This window comes from Natator depressus, chromosome 11 (genome assembly GCF_965152275.1).
Source record: "Natator depressus isolate rNatDep1 chromosome 11, rNatDep2.hap1, whole genome shotgun sequence".
NCBI classification, from domain to species: domain Eukaryota; kingdom Metazoa; phylum Chordata; order Testudines; family Cheloniidae; genus Natator; species Natator depressus.
Genome location: NC_134244.1, coordinates 2923057 through 2947285, shown reverse-complemented (window position 1 = coordinate 2947285; position 24229 = coordinate 2923057). Strand labels below are relative to the sequence as shown.

General features: G+C 53.0%; 1 protein-coding gene across 3 annotated transcripts; it reads right to left on the bottom strand.

The window, feature by feature from the left end:
* Window positions 1-10018: 10018 nt before the first annotated feature.
* CNOT9 (CCR4-NOT transcription complex subunit 9) lies at window positions 10019-24177 on the bottom strand. Of its 3 annotated transcripts, none has more exons than XM_074967034.1 (8): window positions 24056-24177; window positions 19982-20161; window positions 19016-19131; window positions 17437-17546; window positions 15657-15766; window positions 13467-13565; window positions 12509-12600; window positions 10019-11762 (listed from the first exon to the last, which is right to left on the bottom strand). In XM_074967034.1, exons 1-8 carry the CDS (start codon window positions 24077-24079, stop codon window positions 11594-11596), a joined length of 900 nt encoding a protein of 299 aa, XP_074823135.1. In that variant the 5' UTR covers window positions 24080-24177; the 3' UTR covers window positions 10019-11593. The 3 variants fall into 3 exon arrangements, with proteins under 3 accessions (XP_074823135.1, XP_074823133.1, XP_074823134.1); XM_074967032.1 differs by having other exon boundaries at window positions 10019-11769; window positions 12510-12600; XM_074967033.1 differs by having other exon boundaries at window positions 10019-11766; window positions 12510-12600.
* Window positions 24178-24229: the final 52 nt, after the last annotated feature.

The window sequence follows — 24229 nt, the reverse complement described above, 5'->3', positions numbered from 1 at the left end:
TATGTTGCTTATTTACTAGTGTGACAGGGTCGGGCTGGATGGCTATAGGAGAGTAACAGAAGGCAGATATATAAGCCCCAGGATAAGTAGGTCCCTTTTCCCTGGGTAAGGTAACAGGGAAGGTTCCAGAACAATCAGGAACCTTCTGGAGACAATTAAGACAGTCTGATTAGAACACCTGCAGCCAATCAAGAAGCTGCTAGAATCAATTAAGGCAGGCTAATCAGGGCACCTGGTGTCACGGAGTGCCCGGGCGATGCTCTGGAACTGCTCCCCATGAAGCCAGTCAGGACTCTGGGGCAGTCGCCTTCCGGTGAGCAGCCTGTCCGCAGGGCAAACAGCTCACACAGCTTCCACCTTCCTGGGTCTGACCTCGGAGCATTCCGCATCCTCTGCCCCTCCGTGTGCTTCCCACAGCGAGACCGCCCAGGCTGGGTCCTGGGGAAGCCAGAGGGTCCTGCACCCCAACTTCGCAGTCAGACGGGACTCTCAGCCAGCCAGTAAAACAGAGGTTTATTAGACGACAGGAACATGGTCTAAAACAGAGCTTGCAGGTGCAGAGAACAGGACCCCTCAGCTGGGTCCATTCTGGAGGGCAGTGAGCCAGACAACCACGTCTGCACTTCACTCCATGTCCTAGCCAGCCCCAAACTGAAACTCCCTCCAGCCCCTCCTCCTCTGGGCTTTGTTCCTTTCCCGGGCCAGGAGGTCACCTGATTCCTTTGTTCTCCAACCCTTTAGCTCCCACCTTGCAGGGGGGAAGGGCCAGGCCATCAGTTGCCAGGAGACAGGGTGTCGGCCATTCTCTGTGTCCAGACCCCTGCACACACCTGCCCTCTAGGGCTCTGAAGTGATCATACACCCTTACCCCACCACCTAGATACTTAAGAACTGCATAGGGGAAACTGAGGCACCCCCACAATATTCGGAGGAAACACTAAGAACAGTCCCACTTCGTCACATCTCTCCCCCTTCGAGGTCGAACTGAGCGGGGTCACTTTAGCCGGTGACCTGGGGAAGTTCGAAGCCACCAACGTTCCCATGGATGCCCCAGCGTCTCTGCCATTCCTTGGTAGGAGTTACACCAGACCCTTCCAGTTTCACGCCCTCCCTTAGGTCGGGGGTGGTCGATAGCACTCGCAGGCCGCATGTGGGAAGGTTTCTGCGGCCCGTGCCCTTTGGCCACCCCAAAACCCCAGGGGGTCAAACTTGGATTGGGTCTTCTCCCCAACAAGCTGGCCAAACACAGCCACTTGGTTATAGGACTGTTTAAGTTTCTTAACAGCTTTCACTCCATCTGAGACCTTCTCAAAGCTCTCCACACTGGGTCTTTCAACAGGATAGTCAGTGGATCCATTCACAACAGAAAATTTCTGGCTGTTAGGAACTGAAACTTTCTTGATTAAATCACTTTCACACCCTTCAGTTGCAGTAAACTGCTTGCAAAGACTCCATGAGGATTCCTTTCCCTAGGGCTTTTCTATGCAACAATTCACCCCTCCCAGAAATTCTGCTCTTACCCTCTTTACCTAGGGCTTGCTCTAGAGGAACACGTTCCTGAGCAACAACAGACTCTTTCTGGGTCTCCCTTACATCCAGAATTACCTCTGGCCCATCCGGCGGATACCTACACAATCCCCTTTCAGGCAAACTGACAGACTTCCTAGATAAAAGGTCAGAAGCCTTCTCCTTCCCTTTGCCACACACAAGTTCAGGAATCTTTTCCTTCTTGCTACAGGTTTCCACACCCTCCATAGGTAACACAATCCCATCACCTTCACGCTCTCCTTGTGCCCTGGCTAGGATCTCACCCTGATTAGACAGAGTTGCGACACCCTTTCCCAACCACACACGAGCAACAGGCAAAATACAAGCACCAGAATTGTCTGGTCTCTGGGATTTTACATAGACACTAACTGGATGCGACCTAGTTACAGGGCCATTCTCCTGAGCAGACACAAACTTAGGACCCTTCCCTTCCTGGGCTTTAGCTGAATCCAGAACCAACTCTGAGTCAACTGCATGACGCTCAACCATCACAGGCTGCAAGGCCCCTTCTGTCTGCTCCACAGACCAAGAAGAGCCGGACACACTTTCTCCTTTACCGGACACACAGCTTGGGATCTCATTCCCCTTGTCCCAGCACACAAGGCTGGTCACAGACAACTGCTTGGAGACTGCGGTAGCTCCCTCCATAGGCAAGTCAACACCCCTGACAGACACAGGCATGTTTCCTTCACTGTCCCAATTCTCCACCCAGCTTAACAGGTAAGGTCCAGGGACACTCATCTTCCACCCTCCTCGCCTTCCCACACTGTTGACTAGACACAGCCATCAGCTCACAAGGCTGCCTAGGCTCATCCAAACTTTCCTTACCAAGCACCTTGCCACTCCCAACAGATCCCCTGCCCTGCCTGTGTCTCCCCCCACTCAGCTGGGGTCTCAGCTCCCACTGTGCTCAGTGCTGCCCTTCCTGTGCCAGTGGGGGTAGGCAGCGAGCTCGCTGCTTTCCTCACTGCAACAGAGCCAGCCTGAGCCCCCTCTCCGGAGTGCAAGGGCGCAGGGAGCATCTCTCTGTCCCACCCAGCCCCAGGGGTCTGCTTACAGGCAGGCAGGTAGCCTGAGCCTAGCGGCTCCTCCCTGCTGCCAGCCAGGTCATCTGCATTTTCACTGACCTTTTCCCTCTCCACCGATTGGTTCCCTGGATTCAAATTCAAACCCTTGGCCGTTACAGGAGCAGGGCCTGGATCCTGTCCCAAAGAGACACAGTCACCCCCCAACAGGGTCTCGCAGCTGGTGTCCTGGAGCACCCCAACGACCAGCCAGCCCCACCCCTCCTGGGTCTGCACAGGGATCTGGGCCATAGGCAGGGTGAGGGGCTTCATCCCTGGGACCCTCACCCAGCTCACATAGCCCCTCAACCTCTGAGGCTGCACCACCCAGGGCCTGACAACAGTTCTCTCTGTCCCAGGATCTCGCCACCCCAGGAATGTCTCCCCATTGACCATCACCTTCCGCTCCCACTGGGGGTCCGAGGGGCCTGGCCCCAGGAAACTCCACACAGACATATAGGTTGGGGTCAGGAGTGGGAGCCTGTCCACCTCCCCACCCATCTGGCTGACAGAGTCTGTGGCCTTGGGACCCAGCAAGGGAGCTAGACACCGGGGCTTTTCCGCAGGGTCCCCCTGGTTCAAATCGCCAGCCTGCTCAAAGGCAGTGAGGTGGCATCCACATCCCCCCCCTCCTTAACCAGGGGCAGCAATTTAGTGTCAAGGTTCCCTGCGGAACTGGCCCCCCGGGGTCTATCCCCACTCACCCCGGGGAGGTTCCCTAGGCCTCTCCGCTCCCCCACCGCCAGCTCATGCTGCTGCTGCTTCTGCAGCTCTTTCTCGGTCCCTCGCTGTCTCTCACGGTCCTCTAGCTCTCTCGGACTCAGCTCCAATCCCGTCCATCTCCGATCCCCGGATGGGGAACCCGATCGTGAAGACCCTCGTCTGGTCGGGGACAGGAGTCTTGGCGATGCCTGGCTCCCACTCCAGCTGCTCCCAGATCCTGCTATAGCCCCATTTGGGGTCAGGAATCTGTCCCTTAGAGCGGTCATCCTCCTCCAGCTGCACGATTAACTGTGCTTTGGTGAACTTTCCAATGCTCAACCCTCTCTTTCTGCACAGGGTTACAATGTCCTTCTTCAGGAGACGGTGACAGGCCATCACTCCGCTCTTCCCAAGTTGTTGTGGACTCACAGGCCTGTGTGCTCTCAGCTCCCCACGGTTTCCAGGGAGAACCCCTAGTGTGCCAGCCCTTCTCGAGGTCACCACCTCTTTGCCAGGGTCGAGCTGCAGACTCCTCCGCCCCTGGGACCGCTCGCTGCAGTCCCCCGGGGGACCCTGTTACTGCAAAAGTCCTTTTCTCTGGTCACACAATCCTAGGGGTTAACCGCCCCCTGAAACCGTCTCTCTCTGAATCTTCAGCACGCCTAGTCCCCATCAATCCCCCTTTGTTTTACTGCTCCCCAGTCACTTACTGCAGGAAGCGCCATCCACGGGGTGCAGTAGATCCCACCGCTGACACCAGTTGTCACGGAGTGCCCGGGCGATGCTCTGGAACTGCTCCCCATGAAGCCAGTCAGGACTCTGGGGCAGTCGCCTTCCGGTGAGCAGCCTGTCCGCAGGGCAAACAGCTCACACAGCTTCCACCTTCCTGGGTCTGACCTCGGAGCATTCCGCATCCTCTGCCCCTCCGTGTGCTTCCCACAGCGAGACCGCCCAGGCTGGGTCCTGGGGAAGCCAGAGGGTCCTGCACCCCAACTTCGCAGTCAGACGGGACTCTCAGCCAGCCAGTAAAACAGAGGTTTATTAGACGACAGGAACATGGTCTAAAACAGAGCTTGCAGGTGCAGAGAACAGGACCCCTCAGCTGGGTCCATTCTGGAGGGCAGTGAGCCAGACAACCACGTCTGCACTTCACTCCATGTCCTAGCCAGCCCCAAACTGAAACTCCCTCCAGCCCCTCCTCCTCTGGGCTTTGTTCCTTTCCCGGGCCAGGAGGTCACCTGATTCCTTTGTTCTCCAACCCTTTAGCTCCCACCTTGCAGGGGGGAAGGGCCAGGCCATCAGTTGCCAGGAGACAGGGTGTCGGCCATTCTCTGTGTCCAGACCCCTGCACACACCTGCCCTCTAGGGCTCTGCAGTGATCATACACCCTTACCCCACCACCTAGATACTTAAGAACTGCATAGGGGAAACTAAGGCACCCCCACACTATTCGGAGGAAACACTAAGAACAGTCCCACTTCGTCACACCTGGGTTTAAAAAGGCGCTCACTTCAGTTTGTGGTGCGCGTGTGAGGAGCTGGGAGCAAGAGGCGCTAGGAGCTGAGAGTGAGAACGCGGACTGCTGGAGGACTGAGGGGTACAAGTGTTATCAGGCACCAGGAGGAAGGTCCTGTGGTGAGGATAAAGAAGGGGTTGGGAGGAGGCCATGGGGAAGTAGCCCAGGGAGTTGTAGCTGTCGCACAGCTGTTCCAGGAGGCACTCCAGACAGCTGCATTCCACAGGGCCCTGGGCTGGGACCCGGAGTAGAGGGCGGGCCCGGGTTCCCCCCCAAACCTCCCAACTCCTGGTCAGACACAGGAGGAGTCGACCTGGACTGTGGGTTCAGAAAAACGGCCAAGCTGAGGGCTGCCGTGAAGCTCCAAGGCGAGCAAGTCCACCAATAAGCGCAAGACCCACCAAGGTAGAGTAGGAACTTTGTCACACTCGATAATTAACTTTTTGCTCATGTTTTGTGTCAATCTGCATTAGAATGGTAACTGGAATTTAAACACGCAAAACAGTATAGAAAATTTATTTGTATTAGACAAGACAACCTTAAATGTTTTAGACCCAAACTTCTTTTATCAAAAGATGTTTCACATTGACAAATAATTTATTAAATAGAGGGATCAACTGTAGTCAGTGAATTAAACTGATTATTTCAGGTTGGTCTGTGAAAATTTTCAAATACGCCTAAGGGAAAGTAACTGGGGCTTAAATTTCTCGTCTCACCTGTGTCTCTCGAGAAGAAGCCAATCTCCTAAATTACCTAGGCTACCAACTGTACCATATTTTTGAAACTTGACCTCAAAAGTTAGATGCTTTCCCAGACTCTTTCTTTATCTAGAAAAGAAGCCTTTAATTCAAAGTGGGGTGTGGTTTTTTTAAAGAGAGGGTCATGGATTCAGCATATTTATTAGTTATTTAAATGTCTTATTATAATCTTCTAAGTTTAGGCCTCAACATATTTTGTATTACATTCTGATTTCATTTTAAACTGGCTCATTTTTAAAAAGAAAAACTTATAAAAAAATTTTAAAAAGGAATTTTATTTAATTTTTAAAAAAGTCTTCCAATTTGTATCCACCCTGGACCTTTCTGTAATTATGACATCACTGCAGCTGTCCTGGGCACAAACCCAGCACTTTCAAGCAGCTGGTATACTCCGTTGCAGTGCTCCGCGGCCTGGGAGCAACCCGAGACTCCCACTCTCAGGGGCTGCAGGGACAAGGCCCAGCTCCTTGAGGAGATGAGCTTGGAGGGCTATGTCAGAACACGTGTCAGTTTTTCAGACAGGTGGATCGCAGCTCGGGGGCCCTTCTCCGGGGCCCAGAAACCCCTCACCACAGCTGAGATTCACGCAGCGGCAAGAGGCTAATGGCCGTAGAGTTGCTCACAGCCTGTACTGCGAAGGCAGGAGGGATACTGATGGGGGAATTGTAGGGCCAGGGACCGGGGAGGGGCCTCTCCAATGCCCGGCCTGCGGGGCCGAGGGGGTAGGTGCAGTGCAAGCTTCTGCTTACAGCTCTGTTAATGCACCTTTGTCCTGGCCCGGAGCCCCACAGCTGCTCTGCTGATGGCTCTCAATCCTGACTGCTGCTAGCCCCCCTGCTAACCCAGCCCTGGGCTCCCTCCCACCCCCAGCTCTGCCAGTGCCCCTCACTCCCGACCCACAGCCCCTGCTATCCCAGCCCCCTCCCCTACCCTACCCTAGCCCCAGTGCCCCTCACTCCCAACCCGCAGCCCCCTGCTAGCCCAGTGCCCCTCAATCCCAATCTGCAGCCCCCTGCTAGCCCAGCCCCCTCCCCTACCCCCACTGCCCCTCGCTCCTGACCTGCAGCCCCTGCTATCCCAGCCCCCTCTCCTACCCCCAGATCTGCCAGTGCCCCTCAATCCTGACCTGCAGCCCCTGCTAGCCCAGCCCTGGGCTCTCCATCTCCCCCTCCCAGCTCTGTTGCTCCCCCCACCACTCTAGTATTATATCCAGCCCAGGTGATTTGAACACAGAGCTCCAAGCCAGACACCACCCTCCAGAAACTCATTTCCTTCATGATTTAATCTGGACTTGACACAAATCTTGGAGGGGAAAAAAACAGTGCTTTAAATTGCCCCCTGAACCCACCTCTCCTCCACTAGGGGGGAGGGCAGAGCCCAGTGATTGGGGGCAGGGGGAGCTCGCTGGAGAGGTGTCTGAATCCAGACACCCTGCGCTCACAGCCAGGTGGCCCCTCCTGGGTGAGATGTGGAAGGCAAGTCCGTCTTTTGGGAACTCCCACGCAGTGCGGGGCTCCTGGGTGTCCTTGCAGGTCACAGGGCCAGGGTCGAAGGGGAAGCAGCATCTCCAGTGCCTGGCAGGTGGTTCAGGTCCAGCTCGGAGACAGTGATTTGGGGAGTTTAAGGACCCAAACAGGTTCTGGGGCTACTCGTGACAGCTGCGAGGGGTGCGGAGGAGTCATTCCCACGCCACCGTTATCATCTGAATCTCTGCCCCCCTCTCCGGCATAGCGGCTCGAAGCTGCAGCTGACGGCGGAATCCCAGTGCCGAGGTTTCCATCGTCTTCCCTGGGCGCAGGATCAACCCTCAGTCAGCAGCAATCTGGACACGACCCAGCACACCTGGGAGACCAGCCCCGGGACCACCTGCCCAGGCCTTGGGCCAGAAATGGTCTCTTCCCACGTCATTTCTCGTGGGCGCAACGCCCATGCACACATGTGTGCAGGACACTTCCGCGGCGGAGCCAGGCCGCAGCTCCGGGTGGGTCGCTGGGCACTGCTGCGTTCGGGGCCCAGGTCGGCTACAAGGAGGGGTTGGAGCATTCATGCAGCAGTGGGCCGAAGATGCCAGAGGACGCCCCAGGGACAACCGGAGCATTTTCCTCCTACCATGCCCCAGCAGAGCGGTCAGCAGGCAGCGTGTGCCAGCGACACCCTGCCTGCAACCCAACCCTCCCCCCTGCCACCAGCGATTAGTGAGGGGGCTTTGAAACCCAGGCGGGGGATGGAAACTCAGGGGTGCCTTCCGGGCACAGTACCGAGAACCGTGCGCCAGGGAGACCTGGCCGGGGCCCAGAGCGCGAACGTGATCCCCCCAGGGTGCCGGGAAACTGGAACCGGCCTGGAGGGAAGCCCCCTTCTGCCCTGGCTCCAGCAAGCGGGAGGAAGGCACCCGAACCCAGCAGCATCTGCCAGGGAGATGCCCCGGCCCCATCTCCTGCACCCCAGGGCTGGAAGCAACTGAAGGTGGGACGCAGACAGATTAAAATAGACTCTGGGCTTTGGCAGGGCCCCACCAGGACCTGAAAAGGCCTGCCCTGGAGAGCTCTGGGGCTGGGAAAGGGACGCAAAGGGCCGCGGGCAGGCAGGCAGGCAGAGGTCCCGCTCAGCCCCAGCCCTGTTGCCTCCTGCTCTTCCCACAGGCTCACAGGGGGCAGGACAAAACCTCGCAAACAGTTTCAGGGGCAACCCCCATGGCAGGGGCCAGGCCAGCCACAGAGGGTAGCTCAGAGCTACGGCGACTAACGAGCCCCCGTGGCCAGCAGCCCGACCGCTTCGCTCACACGCTGTAACCCGTCCCCGGCTCCCACAGCCCTAGAGTGCGTTGGGGTGCGGTGCTCCTCAGGGGTCCCCGGAGAGCAGAACAGCCAAAGCAGAAAGGAATGGGGGGGGAACGGCTGATGGACCGACAAGGGCAGGGAGGCTGCAAAGGATCCAGGCAGAGGTAGGGAGAGCCCAGATCACCTACGAGGAGCTGCCTCGCTCTACGGGCCCCACTACAGTAACACCAGCCTGAGCCGCGGGCAGCAGCTCACAGAGGGAGACACAGCTTCTAGGCCCAGCTCGTCTAGCCCCGTCCATGCCTCAGTTTCCCTGCCTGCTACAAGTAGGCCAGGTGCTGTCAGTTTGCAGCTGGGAATGGCTCCGCCGGTCCCCACCCCGCAGGAGCCCGGATGGATTTCTGAACTCAGGCCACCCTTGAGGTGCTGTGAGCCAGGCCAGCAGTCCAGGTACCAGCTGCTGGGTGGAGGATTAGGCTGTTCGTGCTGGCAGGAGCTATCTGCAGCCCCGACAGGCCCAGTGGAGCCCAGCTACGCCTCTGCGTCCAGCTCTGCTCCGTCTGCTGGCCGCTGGCGCACGGTCATGTCGACGCTCTCAGCCAGCGCAGCCCGGCCGCTCCCAGGGAGGCGCTTGTAGATTTCACCCCCACAGAAGGGAGGTAAATTTCATTTCTCCCCTGTGGGCAGCACCTGGCATCTTCCCACGGGACTCATGCCAACAAGGTCCACCACAAATCACCGAACTCTTGCCAGGGTCCCCCGCACAGGAAGGGGGGAAAGCCCCCATCCAAGAGGAGGCCACTAGCCAGGCTGAGAGAAGCTGGAATTGGGTTATGGGGACGGCACAGACCTAGTTCACACCTGGATCCCAGCCTCATTTACCATCTGCCTCTCCATGCAGGAGCTCAGGAACGGCCCAAGCCCCGCTCTGGGATCTTGCCCCAGACTCGGCTTGTTTTATCGTAGGTCCCTAAATTGCACTTGAAGCAGATCTGCAGCCCCAAGTGAAATGCAGATGCTCTAGCAGGACTGAATCTTCAGGCTGGCATGTCTGGGGCTTGGGCAGAGCCAGCGAGGGGCGGGTAATCTCTGCAGGGGAGCTCAGAGCTAGCTAGGAACCCCACCTAGGAAAGAGAGCACACGCTGTCTGTTAACTGCTCCACAGGAGAGCAGCTGCTTTGAGCCCAGCCAACAGGCCCAGGGAGGGGCAGTAGAAAGGAATCCCACTCGCCTCAGAAGCAGGGCAGCGTTTCCCTGGAGGTGTTTCAGAACCAGAGATTTCCTCCTAAGCCCACTCAGCGATACGCTGTAGGACCTGACAGTGGATGGCTTCGGCCAAATACAAGATTAAGAGCCATCGCCGTGTTCCACTCATGTGAATGGCGCAGACCACACACAAACATCTCCTGCAGCTAGACGCAGACAAGACCGTGGGGTGGGTCTAGACAACGGACAGGTCGGGGAGAGGTAGAGAGACACCCACTGAAAACTGCCAGGATCCTCCCTAGAGCGGATTCACCCCCCCACTGCTGACGAACCAAGGATCCGGGAGCCTGAGGGTGCGCTTGCCAGGCCTCCCGGATCTCCTGCCTGCAGACGGCCCCCTCTCTGATCCCACACTCAGAGATCAGACAGGAGCAGTGATGCTTTGGGTTTTTCTTTATTAAGTTTAAGTTACAAAACAGAAGCATTTTTAAGTCGCGTCAAGGCCGGGATGGAAAAAATGAGACTATCTGTTATAAAACCAGAGCCCGGGGTAAGGGAGGGAGCCTGGCGCTCTGTCCCCGTTCCGCAGGGCTGGCTGCGGGCTGGGGGAGGAGAGACCTGGAGTGGGTTAAGACACTGTTGGCACAACAACATGGCCGATGATCAGCAAAAAGGGACAAAGCTTCTCCCCAAGGAAGCGCGAGATTTGGCTGCTCAGTGCCGCGGCCAAGCCCAGCTCTCACTGCAGGGCAAGGGCATGGCAGTTGCCAGGGGATCCCGGCTTCTAGCCTTGCTGGACAAGTTACAGCCAACCTGCCTTCTCTGCTGCCCAGCCTCCCCGCTCTGTTCGGCTTGAAAAGCTAGCCTGTCCCTTTCTACGCAGGTAGGGGCGCGCCTGCCTTTCCAGACGCCTTAACTGCTGCTGGGCTGAGGCAGATGCCAACCTGGGCCAGGGAGAAGGAGGACGGACAGACAGGAGAGCCAGAGCCCTTGTGTATGGAGGCAGCCTTGAGGCCTGGCACCCCAGAATAGCTGATGTCCCTGGAGCCCTTGGCACCTGCCTGAAATCACTCCTGCCGGTCCCCCTGCCGCCCAGAGGCAGGATCCCCTCATTCAACGGGCTTTGGACAGCAAAGCGGCCGAGCTCACACATGCACGAGCTGCTGCCTCTAAGCCTGGCCAGCAAAGCGGGCTTTCGAACCCAACTCCGTCCTGCCGGCCGAGGGCAGCACTAGGAGGAGGTGCTCTACTTCAGTCCAGGGGACGCCGGACAGCCAGTACACGGTGCTTTGAGTACAGCAGTCACCCAGCAGCCGGAGCAGCTGAAATGCGCAATTTATAGCCCAGAAACACTACCCTGCTGTCACCTCCACCCCGAAGGAAGGGCCCAGAACCCAGGAAGTCAAAGCCTTTGACACCTGGGTTAATTGCAAGTTCTCTCCCTTCCCTCGCTCCCCCAGCAAGTGGAGCGCAGATGGGCCTCGCTCCAGCCATCGCCAGTCGCGAACGGAAACCACAGCCAGGGCAGGCAGCTGCAGCAACCAGACACTCCGCCAGAAAGACGCTGCTCCACGTCGGACGGAGAGAGCCGCCCCAGGGGCGAGACGCAGCCGGTTCGCGCTCTGAGGAGGGGATAAAACAACTGGGTCAACTTTTATTGAGCTCGCTCGTCTAACAGACTTGTAAACGGTGAGCGTGACAAGGAATGCGAGGGAGGCAGCCCGTGCCCCACGCGCTGCCAGCACGGAGACTGCGCTACGGGGAAGAGTCCACGTCCGGCCCGGCCCCAGGCAGACGCCAGGCGAGCTGGGAAGAGGCGGTGCTTGGCTTTTAAGCTGCAGTAACAGTATGTGCTGGTGTCACAATCCCCCCGCGGCTGGGGGAGCGGTCCTGCTGGCTGGGAGGCGGGCAGTCCGGAGGCCGCCCTGCGCACACAGGCGGTTCTGGAAGAGGTCATCGGTTCTTGGTTCTCTGTAAACCTGAGCTGTTTCCTCCCTGGTGCCCCACCCTCCGCGGGTGTCATTGCGGGGGCAGCGGGATGCCCCTGGGGTCGGTGACCTGACCCTCCTGCAGGTTCTTGACGAGCTGCGCCAGCCAGCGCTTGGTGGTAGTGTCGTCCTTCAGCACCTGGGCAAAGGTGGTGTCCTTCAGCTGGTCAGGAAGGCACTGTCTGAGAGCCTCTCGTGCCCTACATCAGGAGACAAGAAACAGGGGGGCCAACAAATAAACTCACATTGACAAGAGGGGAGCATGCCCCCTGCGGGAACATTACAGCCTGGGACAGGCCTTCCCTGTGTCCTCAATAGCAGGCTGCTCTGAACATGCCTGGGAAACTCCCCCCCACAGACTGTAGCCATGACCTCCCCTCCTTCCCCAAACCCAAGAGCTCCAGGCAGATCCCCCACATTAAAGGTTACTGACCCAAGGGCCCCCCCAGTTCCAACACATTCCCAGTCACAACCCCCTTCCAGACATGAGGGGAGTGGCACGTCTGCAGAGTCAGAGGCTTCAGAGCCTGCCCAGTGAGGGACAGAGTAAATGCAAATATAGCTAGCCGGAGAAGTGGCCCCTCATTACCCCACCACTCTGCCCTCCATGAGCCCTTTGTAGCACAGCCCCACAGGAGCGAGGTGGAGCTCGCGCAGCAGCACCGGCCCTGGTCCCTACGTCTCAAGTCGCGTTGGGACAGTTGTAATTTATGACCATTTGACCTGCCGAACCTGCGTTACAAGAGTCAGGCAGAGCCAGCGTGGTCGGCAGGTGCTGCGGGAGCTCATGGGTCTGTATCGAGAAAGGTCCCGTTCCGCTTCCAAGGCTGAGTGAGAGGCAGACACGCGAAGCGGGAATCCCAACGGAACGGCACTTCCAGCAAGAGGGGGAAGCACCTTTGCTCTCTGCCCCACAAGAGCCCCTGAAAACTCCTAAAATGTTTACCTTGGGTTATCGGAAAGGCGAAGGTAGCAGCGGACCACGTGTTTCAACAGCCTTGCGGACGGCTCCTTGGAGAGCTGTAGGACCATCTTACCCTGTTCGACAAAGGAGCGGCTCCAGTTAGAGAAATGGTGTTTAGAAAAAGGACTAGGAAGTGCTCGACTTCGGTGGTTTTGTTTCATTCTCCCAGGACTGGGACCGGGTTTTGGCAGCCACCAAAGCAGAGAGGACTGGTGCCTGTTGGCAGGCAGATCGTCCTCTTTCCAGTCTAGCTTGTAACACTAATAGGAGATGACCCCAACTCAAAGACCCTGCTCAAACTGGGGCCACTACTGCGGGGCTCTCTCCCACCAAGACCCACTTACAGCTGGATGGACCCAGCTGTCATTACAGATTATATCACCAGGCCATTTCCTTCAAAACTTGATTAATTCATATTCAGCCCAGGACCTGCAAGACTTCCATCTCCCTGAGCTTTGGTCCAAGGTTCAGGATGGAAAGCATTTCCCAGGGCTAGGGTTTCAGCATCCGCTCACTCGGTTTGCTTGCAAGTGACAGCATCCCTCTCCTTAGAGCCGTAAAGGAGGAATAACGAATGTCTGATAAGCACTGGGCAAAAATCTACATAATCCGACCTCAGGCCTATTGGATATTAACTGATCTATGCGGCTAAAATAGCTCTTTTTGCATCGTTTATGTCCCACCTCACTCCCCTTACTGAGGGATCTTCCTTGGAGATTCTAATTGTGCAGGTTTTAGTCAGTCTAGTCATAAATATCCATGATGTGTTTTACACTCATCCCAGTAAGAGTTAGATGAGAAGCTGCAGGTGAATTTACAAAGCTGACCATGGGAAGCCTGCATAGGACGGATCCTTGGCAGCAGGTGCGATCATGGGTCAACACAAGCTGGCTGCTCCAGTGTAACCCCGTTAGTAAGTGAAGAGAGCAACCAATCCTACCAATATCATGGCGACATGAGAAAACCGCTCGTAAGTCTGGCAGATATACGCCAATCCCGTATCATCCAGGAGGATCTTCTGTAGAATAAATGTAGCAACCTGGAACAGAGGGGAGAAATCACTTAACCAGCTGCGCCTGTAATGGACCACGTCCTGTTTGTTCTTCTGACAGCAACCCCTACCAACTGCAAAATGGACACATACCAAGAGCACCAAGTATTTCAACAGGGTGGCTAACAGGTTTACCCAGTTTCAAACCAGAAGGAACAGTTGGTCTTTACACAGCACATGGAATTCACTGTGAAAGGGAGAAAGGAACAAACAGATCAGGACCCACCAACTCAAAGGGGCACCAGACCCTGCCTCGAACAACAGATGCAAAACCTGCAAAATCTCTCCATAGCTACAGGGATATACACCCCGCAACACCTTTCAGGATCCCTGGGAGCTATACATACCTATCACAACACATGTGCACCTCATCCAATGCCCCAACAACAACGATGTGGGTGAAATCAATACACCCCGTATAAACTCGCACAGGAAAATGATAAAAGACAAACACACCATGTGCCCTGAGGGCGGACACCTGTCACAAAGCGATCGCTCTCTATCTGACCTACCAGTCCTCGGCCTCAAAGGAAACCCACAGAGCACTTTCAAAAGACGAGCCTGGGAGCTTCAATTCATAACTTTGCTAGGCACTAAAAATCATGGTCTTAATAAAGACACTGGATTTATGGCTTATTACAACCATCTGTAACCCACTAACCCCCTTTTTTGTCCTATGACTGCAGGGGTGCTAATGGGCCACTTCACCTTGAATGTGTGTGAACAACTTACATTAAACCATTTGTTTCACCTTGTATTTAGCTGCAACAGCTTTTGCAAACCCGAGGGAGAGCTCGGCGTAGCTCGAAAGCTTGTCTCTCTCCCCGCCAGAAGTTGGTTCAATATCAGATATGACCTCACCTATCCTGACTCTCCAATATCCTGGGGCCAACGCAGCGACAACAACGCTACAAAGGGAAGACAGGCAGATACAACAGCAGGGCTGTGTTGAGCCCCATGTTCACTCAGGCCATGTCTGCACTACGGCGCTCACCACTGTACCGACGCAGCTGCGCCGCTGTAAGATCTCTCATGCAGCTGGTCCACGCTGGCGGGACAGAGCCCTCCCGTCGGCATCATGACACCACTCCCAACGAGCGGCAGTGGAAGAAGCTCCCACGCCGACACAGCGCCGTGCACAGCGGTACTTATGCCAGCATAAGTTAGATTGCTCGGGGGGGGAGGGGGGCGGCTCGGGGGGGTGTGGAATATTCACACCCCTGAGCAACGTAAGTTTTGCCAACGTCAGTAGTAGCGTAGACATGGCCTAACAACCACCGCCATACTACCCGAGGTAATGGGCAATTCAGACCGATCAACTGTTGAGAGAGGGGAGACAGGGAGGAACACCCCAGGCCACGGCCCTGCTTAGCCATATACAACCTTGCCCAGCTGGCTTGTGGCTTTCTTCTCAAGTGTTACACAGCCAGGCTGCCTTTCTGGAAGAGATGCTTTTATCAACCACGAGTGACTGGGCTAGGTACAGGCATGACGGAATACAATTCTCTGGCCTGTGCTATACAGGAGGCGGGACTAGACTAACGGTACCCTCCTGCCTTAACATCTACGAATATGGGCGAGTGGTGGGGGGAGCATATATGACTGGGTGGGTCAGTGGTCGGCCTGAGGATGCCAGAAGAACTAGCAAGTGAGGCATTACTGTCACGCTTCAGCATGGCACAGTCACGGTGTTCACCAATTCAGGACAACGGAGACCCAAGACAGGCCACGGGAAGGTCATTCTGCAGGATGGCTGCTCCAGCGGGGGGGTGGGGGGAGAGGAGAGTCACCAGCAACACAGCCCCTCACGCAGCACGAGAGCGCAGCTAGTGCGGGGGATGACGGTGGATAACATCCAGCTCGGATCTTCAGAGCAACGTTTTTAAAGGAGATAAAGGGATCAGCAATTGCCCGTCGTTTTACAATGTCAAGTTGCAACAGGGGGAAGTTCAAACTAACTGGTAAGACACACTGATCTGCTGCCTGCAGGGACATGATGAACATAACACCTGGGAACCAGGGGGAAGCGGCCAAGAGGCCAACAAAAACAAATCACTTAATTCAGCTAAAAGCAAATACCGTTTTGGAAAGTTCGCTGCCAGACTCCATGATGCGCAAGCAGAGGGGGATAATTTCTGTTGTCAACAAAAAGTTTATCACTTCTTGCTCATCCGTCTTCACCAGGGCCCCTAAAAACAGACAAAAGAACTTCAGATTTTAATCACTACTGTCTTTGAAAGAGCAGCCTGAACGAGGAGGCAAATATTTATATGACCACAGTGATGGCGAGAGCACAAGCTTTGCTCAGGTTTGTCCAGCACAACGGGAGACTTTGGGCACAGCCCGAGTACAAAGAAAGAATATCTGAATGGTTACGGAGTGATGACTCAAGCAGCAGCCGTATCCCAAATTCGGCTTCTGAAACTGTTACTATCCGGTGGGGACAATCCTTTGGATTCCTAGCACCTGCTTTGCCGAAAGCAGCCCACCCACTCGCTTGTCTGGAACTTAAGAGCCATTAACCGGGGTCATTGTCAGCTGAGAGGCCTGTCAAGTCCCATGCCACCTGGAGTGGATCTAGCTGACTTGCAGGGAGAAGCAGGAGGGGTTACTGGGAATACGGTACACATCTCATCGGACAAGATTAAAGTGTTGATGCTTCCTCGCTCACTGGTTGTCCGTCCCCCCTCCCGTCCCCCCTTGCTTTTCTCTGTCTGACTTTACACTGCTTGCGTCACATGGCAGGGATTGGACCTTTTCTCTATGAAAACCAACTAGCACATTGTGACCAACATGCCAAGCGACGCACTGCAGAAAAAAGAGGAAGAGAAGATGGCTTCATGCAACACTCAATGCCGGGTGACCAAAAAGTCCCTGGAAGCTGTGCTCCAAGCCTCTCCAAGACATACATCCTCACCACGCTGCGCATGGGAGTGCAGGCTGCTTCTCTGAGACAATTAGTCCGAGTCGAGAACAGTGTGACCGGCATGGGAACATGCTACATAAACCAGTGCCTGTATGCACCCAGGGATTTTAAAGGGGGCACTGAACAGCCAGTGCAATCCTCACGCTAAATCTGCGGACATTTCTGGCTAGGAAACTGCAGTCGTTCAGCAGAATGAAGCAAATATGCCATTTTTTAAAAGGCAGGTAAAGTCTAAGCTTTGTCTCCTCCCAGCAATAAAACAAACCCAATCTGAATCGTACCATCAGTTGACCACTGGCGACCTTCATGAAAAATGAATGCATTTTAGAGACGCTATCTTACTGTGCTGGGTTAGAAAGCTTTTAGGAAAAAAATAATCTAGGGGAAAAAAATAGGGGAAAATGACACCCAAGTAAATTCATGGCAAGAAAATGGAGAAAAACTCTGGAAGTCTGACCCCCTCAGTAATTACTTCTCTTGATGGGCTCAGCTTGTAGCTGAAGAAAAAGCAGCTTCCCTGTTCCTGCAAGAGAACTCCCCACCTGCTTTGAGACCAGAACTTCCCAATGGAGCCAATTTTTCTTGTGCCAAACCAAGATGCGGCTTAGGTGCATGCTATCGATACATCAGCCATGCACTTGTATTCGGTGTGACAAACCCCGCCAGCAACACAGCCGTGGTCCAAAACTCTAGGGTCTTTTCTACCACGGACACGTAGAATTTATCTTCACAATTCCCACTAGTATTAATGGGAGTCACGCTGGTAAGCTCTCTGCACATCAATGGGAAGTTAGACATTATCACATAACTCAGAAGATTACGTAGGGAAGGACAGCAACAGTGATTTAAGGTGCTGCTACACTAAAGGAATGGGATGCATTGGCCCATAGGAAAGGAGGAGCCAATGCTCCCAGTGTTTGCATGACTGCTTACCAATCACTCCAAGGCTGGTAAGCCGCAGGTACTCAAATGGACGAGTCTTGCTAACTGTGTGCAAGAAGGGATACAAGAAGAGAGGGATGTGAGCTGCAAGGAAGGCTGACCTGGAAGAAAAGGCAGAAGACACATTGAACATATACCACGAGAAGCCAAGAGGGCTAAACAGACCACACAATCCAGTGACACAGCGTGCTACATCTGCCTCCGCCTCACCAGACAGTAACACCCATCGCTCTAGGCGGCCAGGCAAAGTATCCTCCTTTACAAACGGAGAGAGGGGACGTGACATGCTCCGGGCCATACCGTCAGTGGAGGATGGGCAGGCAGGTGATGGGTCACAGGTATCGCTCCCAACAGGCTAAGGATCTCACATATCCACATTTCTGTATTACCCCATCTCCCCCATCCTGATCTGCTTCTTGTCTTCCCCACATTACAGCTGGTCTTGTAGGTTGCAGATGCTTTGGTGCAGCAACTTATTTACCAGGTGCATGCCCAGGCCCCGGCTGGATGGGACCTCAATCTGCTTGGCCTCCAGCTACTACTACAGTATAAATATTACACAAGACTAACCGTCACCACAGCACTCAGTCATCCCTGGCTCCCAGCCCCAGAACCCATTTCTGATAATGGGCTGGAAAGAATTCTGATTGTGGGAAGTCCCCAGATGAAGAGGTTCCCCTGTTGACATACCATTTCCAAAGCCCATCCTAGGGGAGCTCTCTCTGCTGAACTGAATGACTGTGTTCAGAGTAAAGAGAATCCACCCTTCAGCTACTGATCTTGAATTTTCACATTTTTATGTAGTTATAAAGGAATCCAGTGAAAAAACTGGACTATTTCCCTGAAGGCTGGCTTAAGGAGCAGTGCTGTGAAACCTTGTTTGGCAGAGGCTGAAAGACATTCTGCTTCCTAATTGTTCCCACAGTTTCGTTACAGGGCCTTATTCACAGGGAGAACAGAAACATGAGGGAATGTGGCCATTAGGCCGGATTTCTTCTGGGTTTCAGTCACTGTTCTTTAGGGCGAGCCCCTGGATTATTCCTTTCCTTGTCATCAAGCAACAGGGACAGTGAGGCCCTAGGATATTGGAGGGGCCGCGTTCTCCAGCAAATAAGGCACTTGACTGGGACTCCAGACATGGCACTTCCACTGACCTGCTGAGTGACTTTGGGACATTTTCCCTGGCTGTGCCTCTCTTTCACCCACCCATTGTTGTGTCAAATTACACTGCAAGCTCGTATTAGGTGCTAGCACAACAGGGCCCCAATCTCAGCTGGAGTGTCTTGGGAAGACCAGGTTTTAGAGATTAGAGTATTTAAGGAAATCTCAATATGCAATGTCCTATGTTTGGGGTTTCTGTAAAGCTGCATGCAAAGATCCACAAAGGAACTAGTGACAAGACAGTGCTGCTGTCCATCATCTAGTGCCATATGCCACACTGCCTTTAACGTGGAGGCAACATAAATGAACTTACCACTGGCCCAAAGTAACACAAAACAAATGATTTACACAGCCCGACACACAGTTTACAGGTACTTAGAGGCTAGCCAGTATGACTGATGACAATTACCTGGTTTCTGGATGTGACGCAACGCACTGCAGGAGCGCCAAAGCATTGCAGACTCGGTTAGATTGATGGGCTGTCAGGGTTGGCGGGTTGATTGATGGATAAATATTTACAATTTCCTGAGAAAGTTAAACAAAGCAAATTAAAGGAGAAAACTGGACCAAGCTGCAGAAATTCATTCGCCTGATAAGCGGCTGCAAGTGCCGGAGAGATAGCTGCCTTCCGTTTGCCACATCACTGCCTCAGGCATCATTTTAAAAGGAAGTTATGTAACCTGGGGAACTCAACCTTTGCCCAAGTGAGGGCTGCACCATGCAAATTGCCAGGTATCAGGGTGATGCATCTATTTTGCATGTAATTACGCAGATTACAGCTGCCTTTAATTGTCAGTTAGATACCATGGTAACTGATGCCCTGGAAGTACCAACAAACAACAGTGGTGCAGTTCACTGTGCCTAGAAGTCCCAGCATGCAAAGCTCTATCCTGATCTATCATATGCTGGGACCTCTCGTCTCCCTGAAGTGAAGATGCTATGCGTACCAAGAAGGATGAACTGCATGAGCACAGGGGGCAATTATAAGGAAGTGAGTGAGGAGGAAAAGTCTGCCCCATGCCTGTCGATTACTAACATAAGCCCTTTCTGACTTTCTTCCCTTGCTCCACGTGTATGCTGAACAGGAGTTTCTCAGTGCCCATCCCTCTGATTTTAATTTAATTCCTCAAAGGAAACTCCCAGGTCTCATATTCAGAAAGTCAAGCAGCAGCTGTGGAGCGTGGTGGACTGCTGAAGAGGTAAACAAGGAGGGACGTGCGTGTTTTTATTCGGAAGGCTCTCTTGCAGTAGGAAGGGTTAAGTGACGGAGAGGTAACTGAGGAAACCCACGAGAAGCCACATCAATGAGCGAGCTCTCCCGGTCACCTGCACAGCACGCCGAGGATCATTTCAGGTGCAAAGGAAAAGCACCCACCTGCAGAAGAGCTGCGATTGTGCCAAATGAGTGCCATAGCATCGGGGCCAGGTCCGGGACTGATTCACGCTTCTTACTCAGCTCCAGCAAGGCATTCTCACGGGTCTCGGGGCTGGACAGTTCATTAATCCACTGATAGATCTTCTCTCTATCCACCTGAGCCAGTGCTGTCGGCACAGGCTTGAGGGAAGACAATAAAACGTGTAAGTATATCACGGTTTTTTCGGATTCAAACCAGGCCCTTTTTACTTTGAGAGAGACAGATGAAGCCAGGCAGTTAATGCAACATCAATTAGAGGAGGAAGAAAGCAGCAGACCTGCTTTTCTAATAGTGTTCTGGACACAGATAATGGTTTCAGGTCAATGCTTATCATTTCACCTGCCACGAAACATGGACAGGTGCTTTGCTTCAAGGAATAAATCTCTCGCTACTGTAGTTTCTCTGTATCCTCTGGCAAAATGTTATCTAGCAACTTCCTTCAACAACATTCAGCGAATCGCATGACTTCCCATCGATACAAGCAAAAGACTAGGACAGGTTATTTTTCATTCTTTTTCCACTAGAAATCTGTGCTATATCACAGCACCAGCCCTGTCTATGTTAAGTATCTTTAGACCCTGCACTCAAAGTGTATGCATAATAAAAATGTATTTAAAGGAGTTCTTAAGACACGTTAGTTTAGATTCCACTGGTTTTAGACCTCCAAAAAGCTCAAGACAGCAGCTTTTCAACACAAGCGACTCACACTCAAAACGACATTAAAATAAGGGTCCCACATAAATGAAAAAGATTCTGATTATTTCATCACCCTTCGCATGGTATCCCGGGGCATTTTAAAAGTATTGCTAGAGAGACATTGGGCTACAACTAGATGTTGCACAAATCCATCTTGCTTGCCCATGAACATCAGTCTCTTCCCTAAGTATATATCTTAAAGGGAAACCCCTTATTAATTTGCTGTGTGGTAAAAATCCCTTCCAGAATAAGACAGAGAGAACTGAATCTGTACCCACACTCGGGTAATATTTTTAAGATTAAACATGACAGTTTTTAAAAAGATATTTCCATACCCACTTTCTCACGAGATCAGTGAAAGAATAACATCTTCAGTGAGTTCTCAGGTAGAAAACAATCACATTGGGGAAGCCAGGATTTTAAGATCTCTCTGATTTCCTTTGCAGAAAAGCTAAACTTTCATTAAAAAAAAAAGTCTCACGGCTTTGCGAATGCTCTTTATAACAGCAATACAAAACTAATGCACTGCTGGTCTATTAAACTGACAATCTGGTAGTTTAGGTTGAAAATTCAGGTGTAACTAGATATGAATAGGACTATTTTCTTGACGTTTAGACCAACTAGTTACAGTGTATTTAGATTTAAGCATTCCCTTGCAGTGTCCTCTGCAACTCAACTCTTTCACAAGAACTAGAAAGTGAAATCAACTAGTACCAGAAGTGAAACTGTACATCAGGAACCAATCCTTGCAGAACTGTGGAAGTTAGAGATGAGATGCGTATTAGGGTCCATCTAATTCTTTGGGATACCATTCCACAGCCTCACTTCTCATATCAACAAGTGTTTCCTGATACTTAGGTAAAGTTTTCCCTCTTAATTTCATCCATTCGGCCCAGTTATATCCCATGCACATTCTAACTAATCCTTCCCCACTCTTCGTATTTATGCTATTAAAAATCTGTAGACTTAATAATCCCTTGTTCTTATTCACTTAGAAAAGTATTTGTTTAGTGCCATCAGATTATCTGTAGATGTCAGACACAGTCAATCCCTGCCCTGCAAAGCTCACTACACATTTTAACTCTTCTTCTTTCCTCAAATCAATCCTTCTGGCCCCCTCTCCTCTCTCCCTGTTTTTCAGATAGCTTTTCAGAACCTCAAACAAGGGTATCTCTTGAATGGTGAAAAGTGACAAATTTATTCTGTTTTAAGAGTGAGAAGTGTAATCCTGTTAGCACCTCCTATAACAGTGCTTAGAAATACATGGAAAACTGGAAGGTCTAATTTGTATTAGTTTATGACAACTGAACGACAAGCCCTTTAACAGATAAACATTCGGGTCTATTTTGCTAGACATATTGGAAAGTTCAGTTCAAGTTAACAGTTCAAATGTGTTGACTCCTCAACAATGCACGCACAAATTTATAGCGTCCAGTGCCTTCTTAAGAAAGAATCAAATTTCTCCCCAGACCCTACAGATTCCCATCTGTTACTTTTCCCTGAAAGTCTCATCTGCTTTTAATGCAGTCATTAATAAAATACTCTAATTTTCAAATTGCTGTTTTCAAGGCTCACAGTCTCATTCGCCTTCCCTAAGATCCTGGGGAAGGTCAAATGCAGTATGTAAACATTGCAGATACTTATCAATGATCTTACTAAATGTACTCTGTTGCCCCTCATGTATGCAAGAGTGATGCCATAGCTGTCTTAAAGCACCACGCACTGAGCGCTTGTGAATCACTGAAGAGCCCACAACTCATTTCACAAGAGTAAGGGCATTTACCTGCAGTGTCCCTGCCAAATTGCAACTCTGATAATTCCATAACAACCTTGATTTAGCCAACTGGAGACTTCTTTAATTAAGAAACTGCCCCCCAAGCATTCTGGGTAAAAAACATTGATTATCACACAACATTGCCGAATTGTGTGTGTTTCTCTACATATACTGTTAGATGATCAACCTGATAACACCAGAATGAACCTTTATTTAACAAGAATGAACTAGAAGGGGTCTGATTAATTTGTATTTTCACTCTCATGCTTCTATTTCAAGTTTTCTGTCGTTTATTGTTTTTGCTCCATTCTCTGGACCTCCCCTCTATTATGCTTTGCTCCTTTCAGATTAGCATCTAAATGCAGGCTCTGCCAGCAGTCTCACTATGTAAAAGGCCAGTGCTCTGCCTTATTACAGTTTTGTAATAGCAACTTCTTCCAACCTAAAAAATAAAAACCCCTGTTTATAGGCCTAACAGCCTTGCCTAAGGATAGGGTTATGTACTGCAGCCATCAGCACCGGGCTGCATTTTGGGCCCCATTTACATTTCTAAATATAAATGCAGGTTGGTGGACAGTAAACACATTTCATCACAGCTCACAGAGCGTGTATGTATTGAAGACTTTTTAAATTAGCACTCAACAACTTGCACTCCATTCACATCAACCAGTTGTTTTTATTAGATAACTGTTTAAAAACAGTTTATCGCAAGGAAGCCCAGCGTATAGCTGGGGGCTTAATGGGAGGTACCGCAATCCCTTATCCGCTATAAAAAAGGATAGAAGCATTTTGCTATAAAATCGTAAGGAAGGAACAGTTAAAATATTTAACTTTCTGCTTTCACCCGTTTGTACTCTACACATGTATTTCGTCCAGGAATGATTCTTTACAATCATGGCATTAGACTGGCTGGGAAAACTAAAGGCGGCTGGAATTAGATACCGCTAAGCGCTTGGGTGACTCATATTTGTTTTTGTTTTTTTGTTTTTTTTTTAAGTCTGACTAGTACTGGCAGTAAATGAATTTTAAAACATCCCTACAACTTGATCTCCCAGCAAACCACCCCGGCGCCCGCACGCAACGGCAAGGCCTCTCGCAGGCTCCGGTTTCAAGGAGCGTCCAGCAGCTCGAGACGGGATGTTTCGCCCCGGGAATCCGCACGTGCTGGGGGGGGGGGGGGGGCGAGAAGCCCCCCCACATGGTCTCAGCCTCCCGGCGTGTCCCGGGGCTCGCCGCGGGCACCAGCGGTGTGTCCGCGGGACCCGGCCCCGGCCCGGCAGGGACCCCGGCGCTCGGGGGGGAACGGGCGCGCTCTGGGAAGGGCCCCGGGGCAAGTTCTCCGGCCTGCGCGGCCTCCTGCAGGCGGCCGGAGCAGAGGGTCCCGCGGGGCCGCCCCGGGCTCTTCGGGGGCCGCCGCCCCAGCAGCAGGAGGAGTGGTGGGAGGAGAAGCGGGCGGCGGGGCCCCCCCCGGGCTGAACGGGGCCCCAGGCCGGAGGGGGGGGGCGGGACCCGGCCGCTCCGGGCGAGCTGCGAACGGGGACCCGGCGCCGGGGGCGGGACTCACCGCGGCCGTGGCCAGGCTGTGCATGTTCGGAGCCGCCGCTCGCGCCGCCCAGGGCCGGGATCAGGAGGCCGCCGCCGCCGCCGCCATGGGGACCAGGCCGCCTGCGCGCCGCCGTGACCCCTGCCCTCCGCCCTCTCACCCCGTCACGTGCGCCGAGCGCGCGCAGCCGGCGGG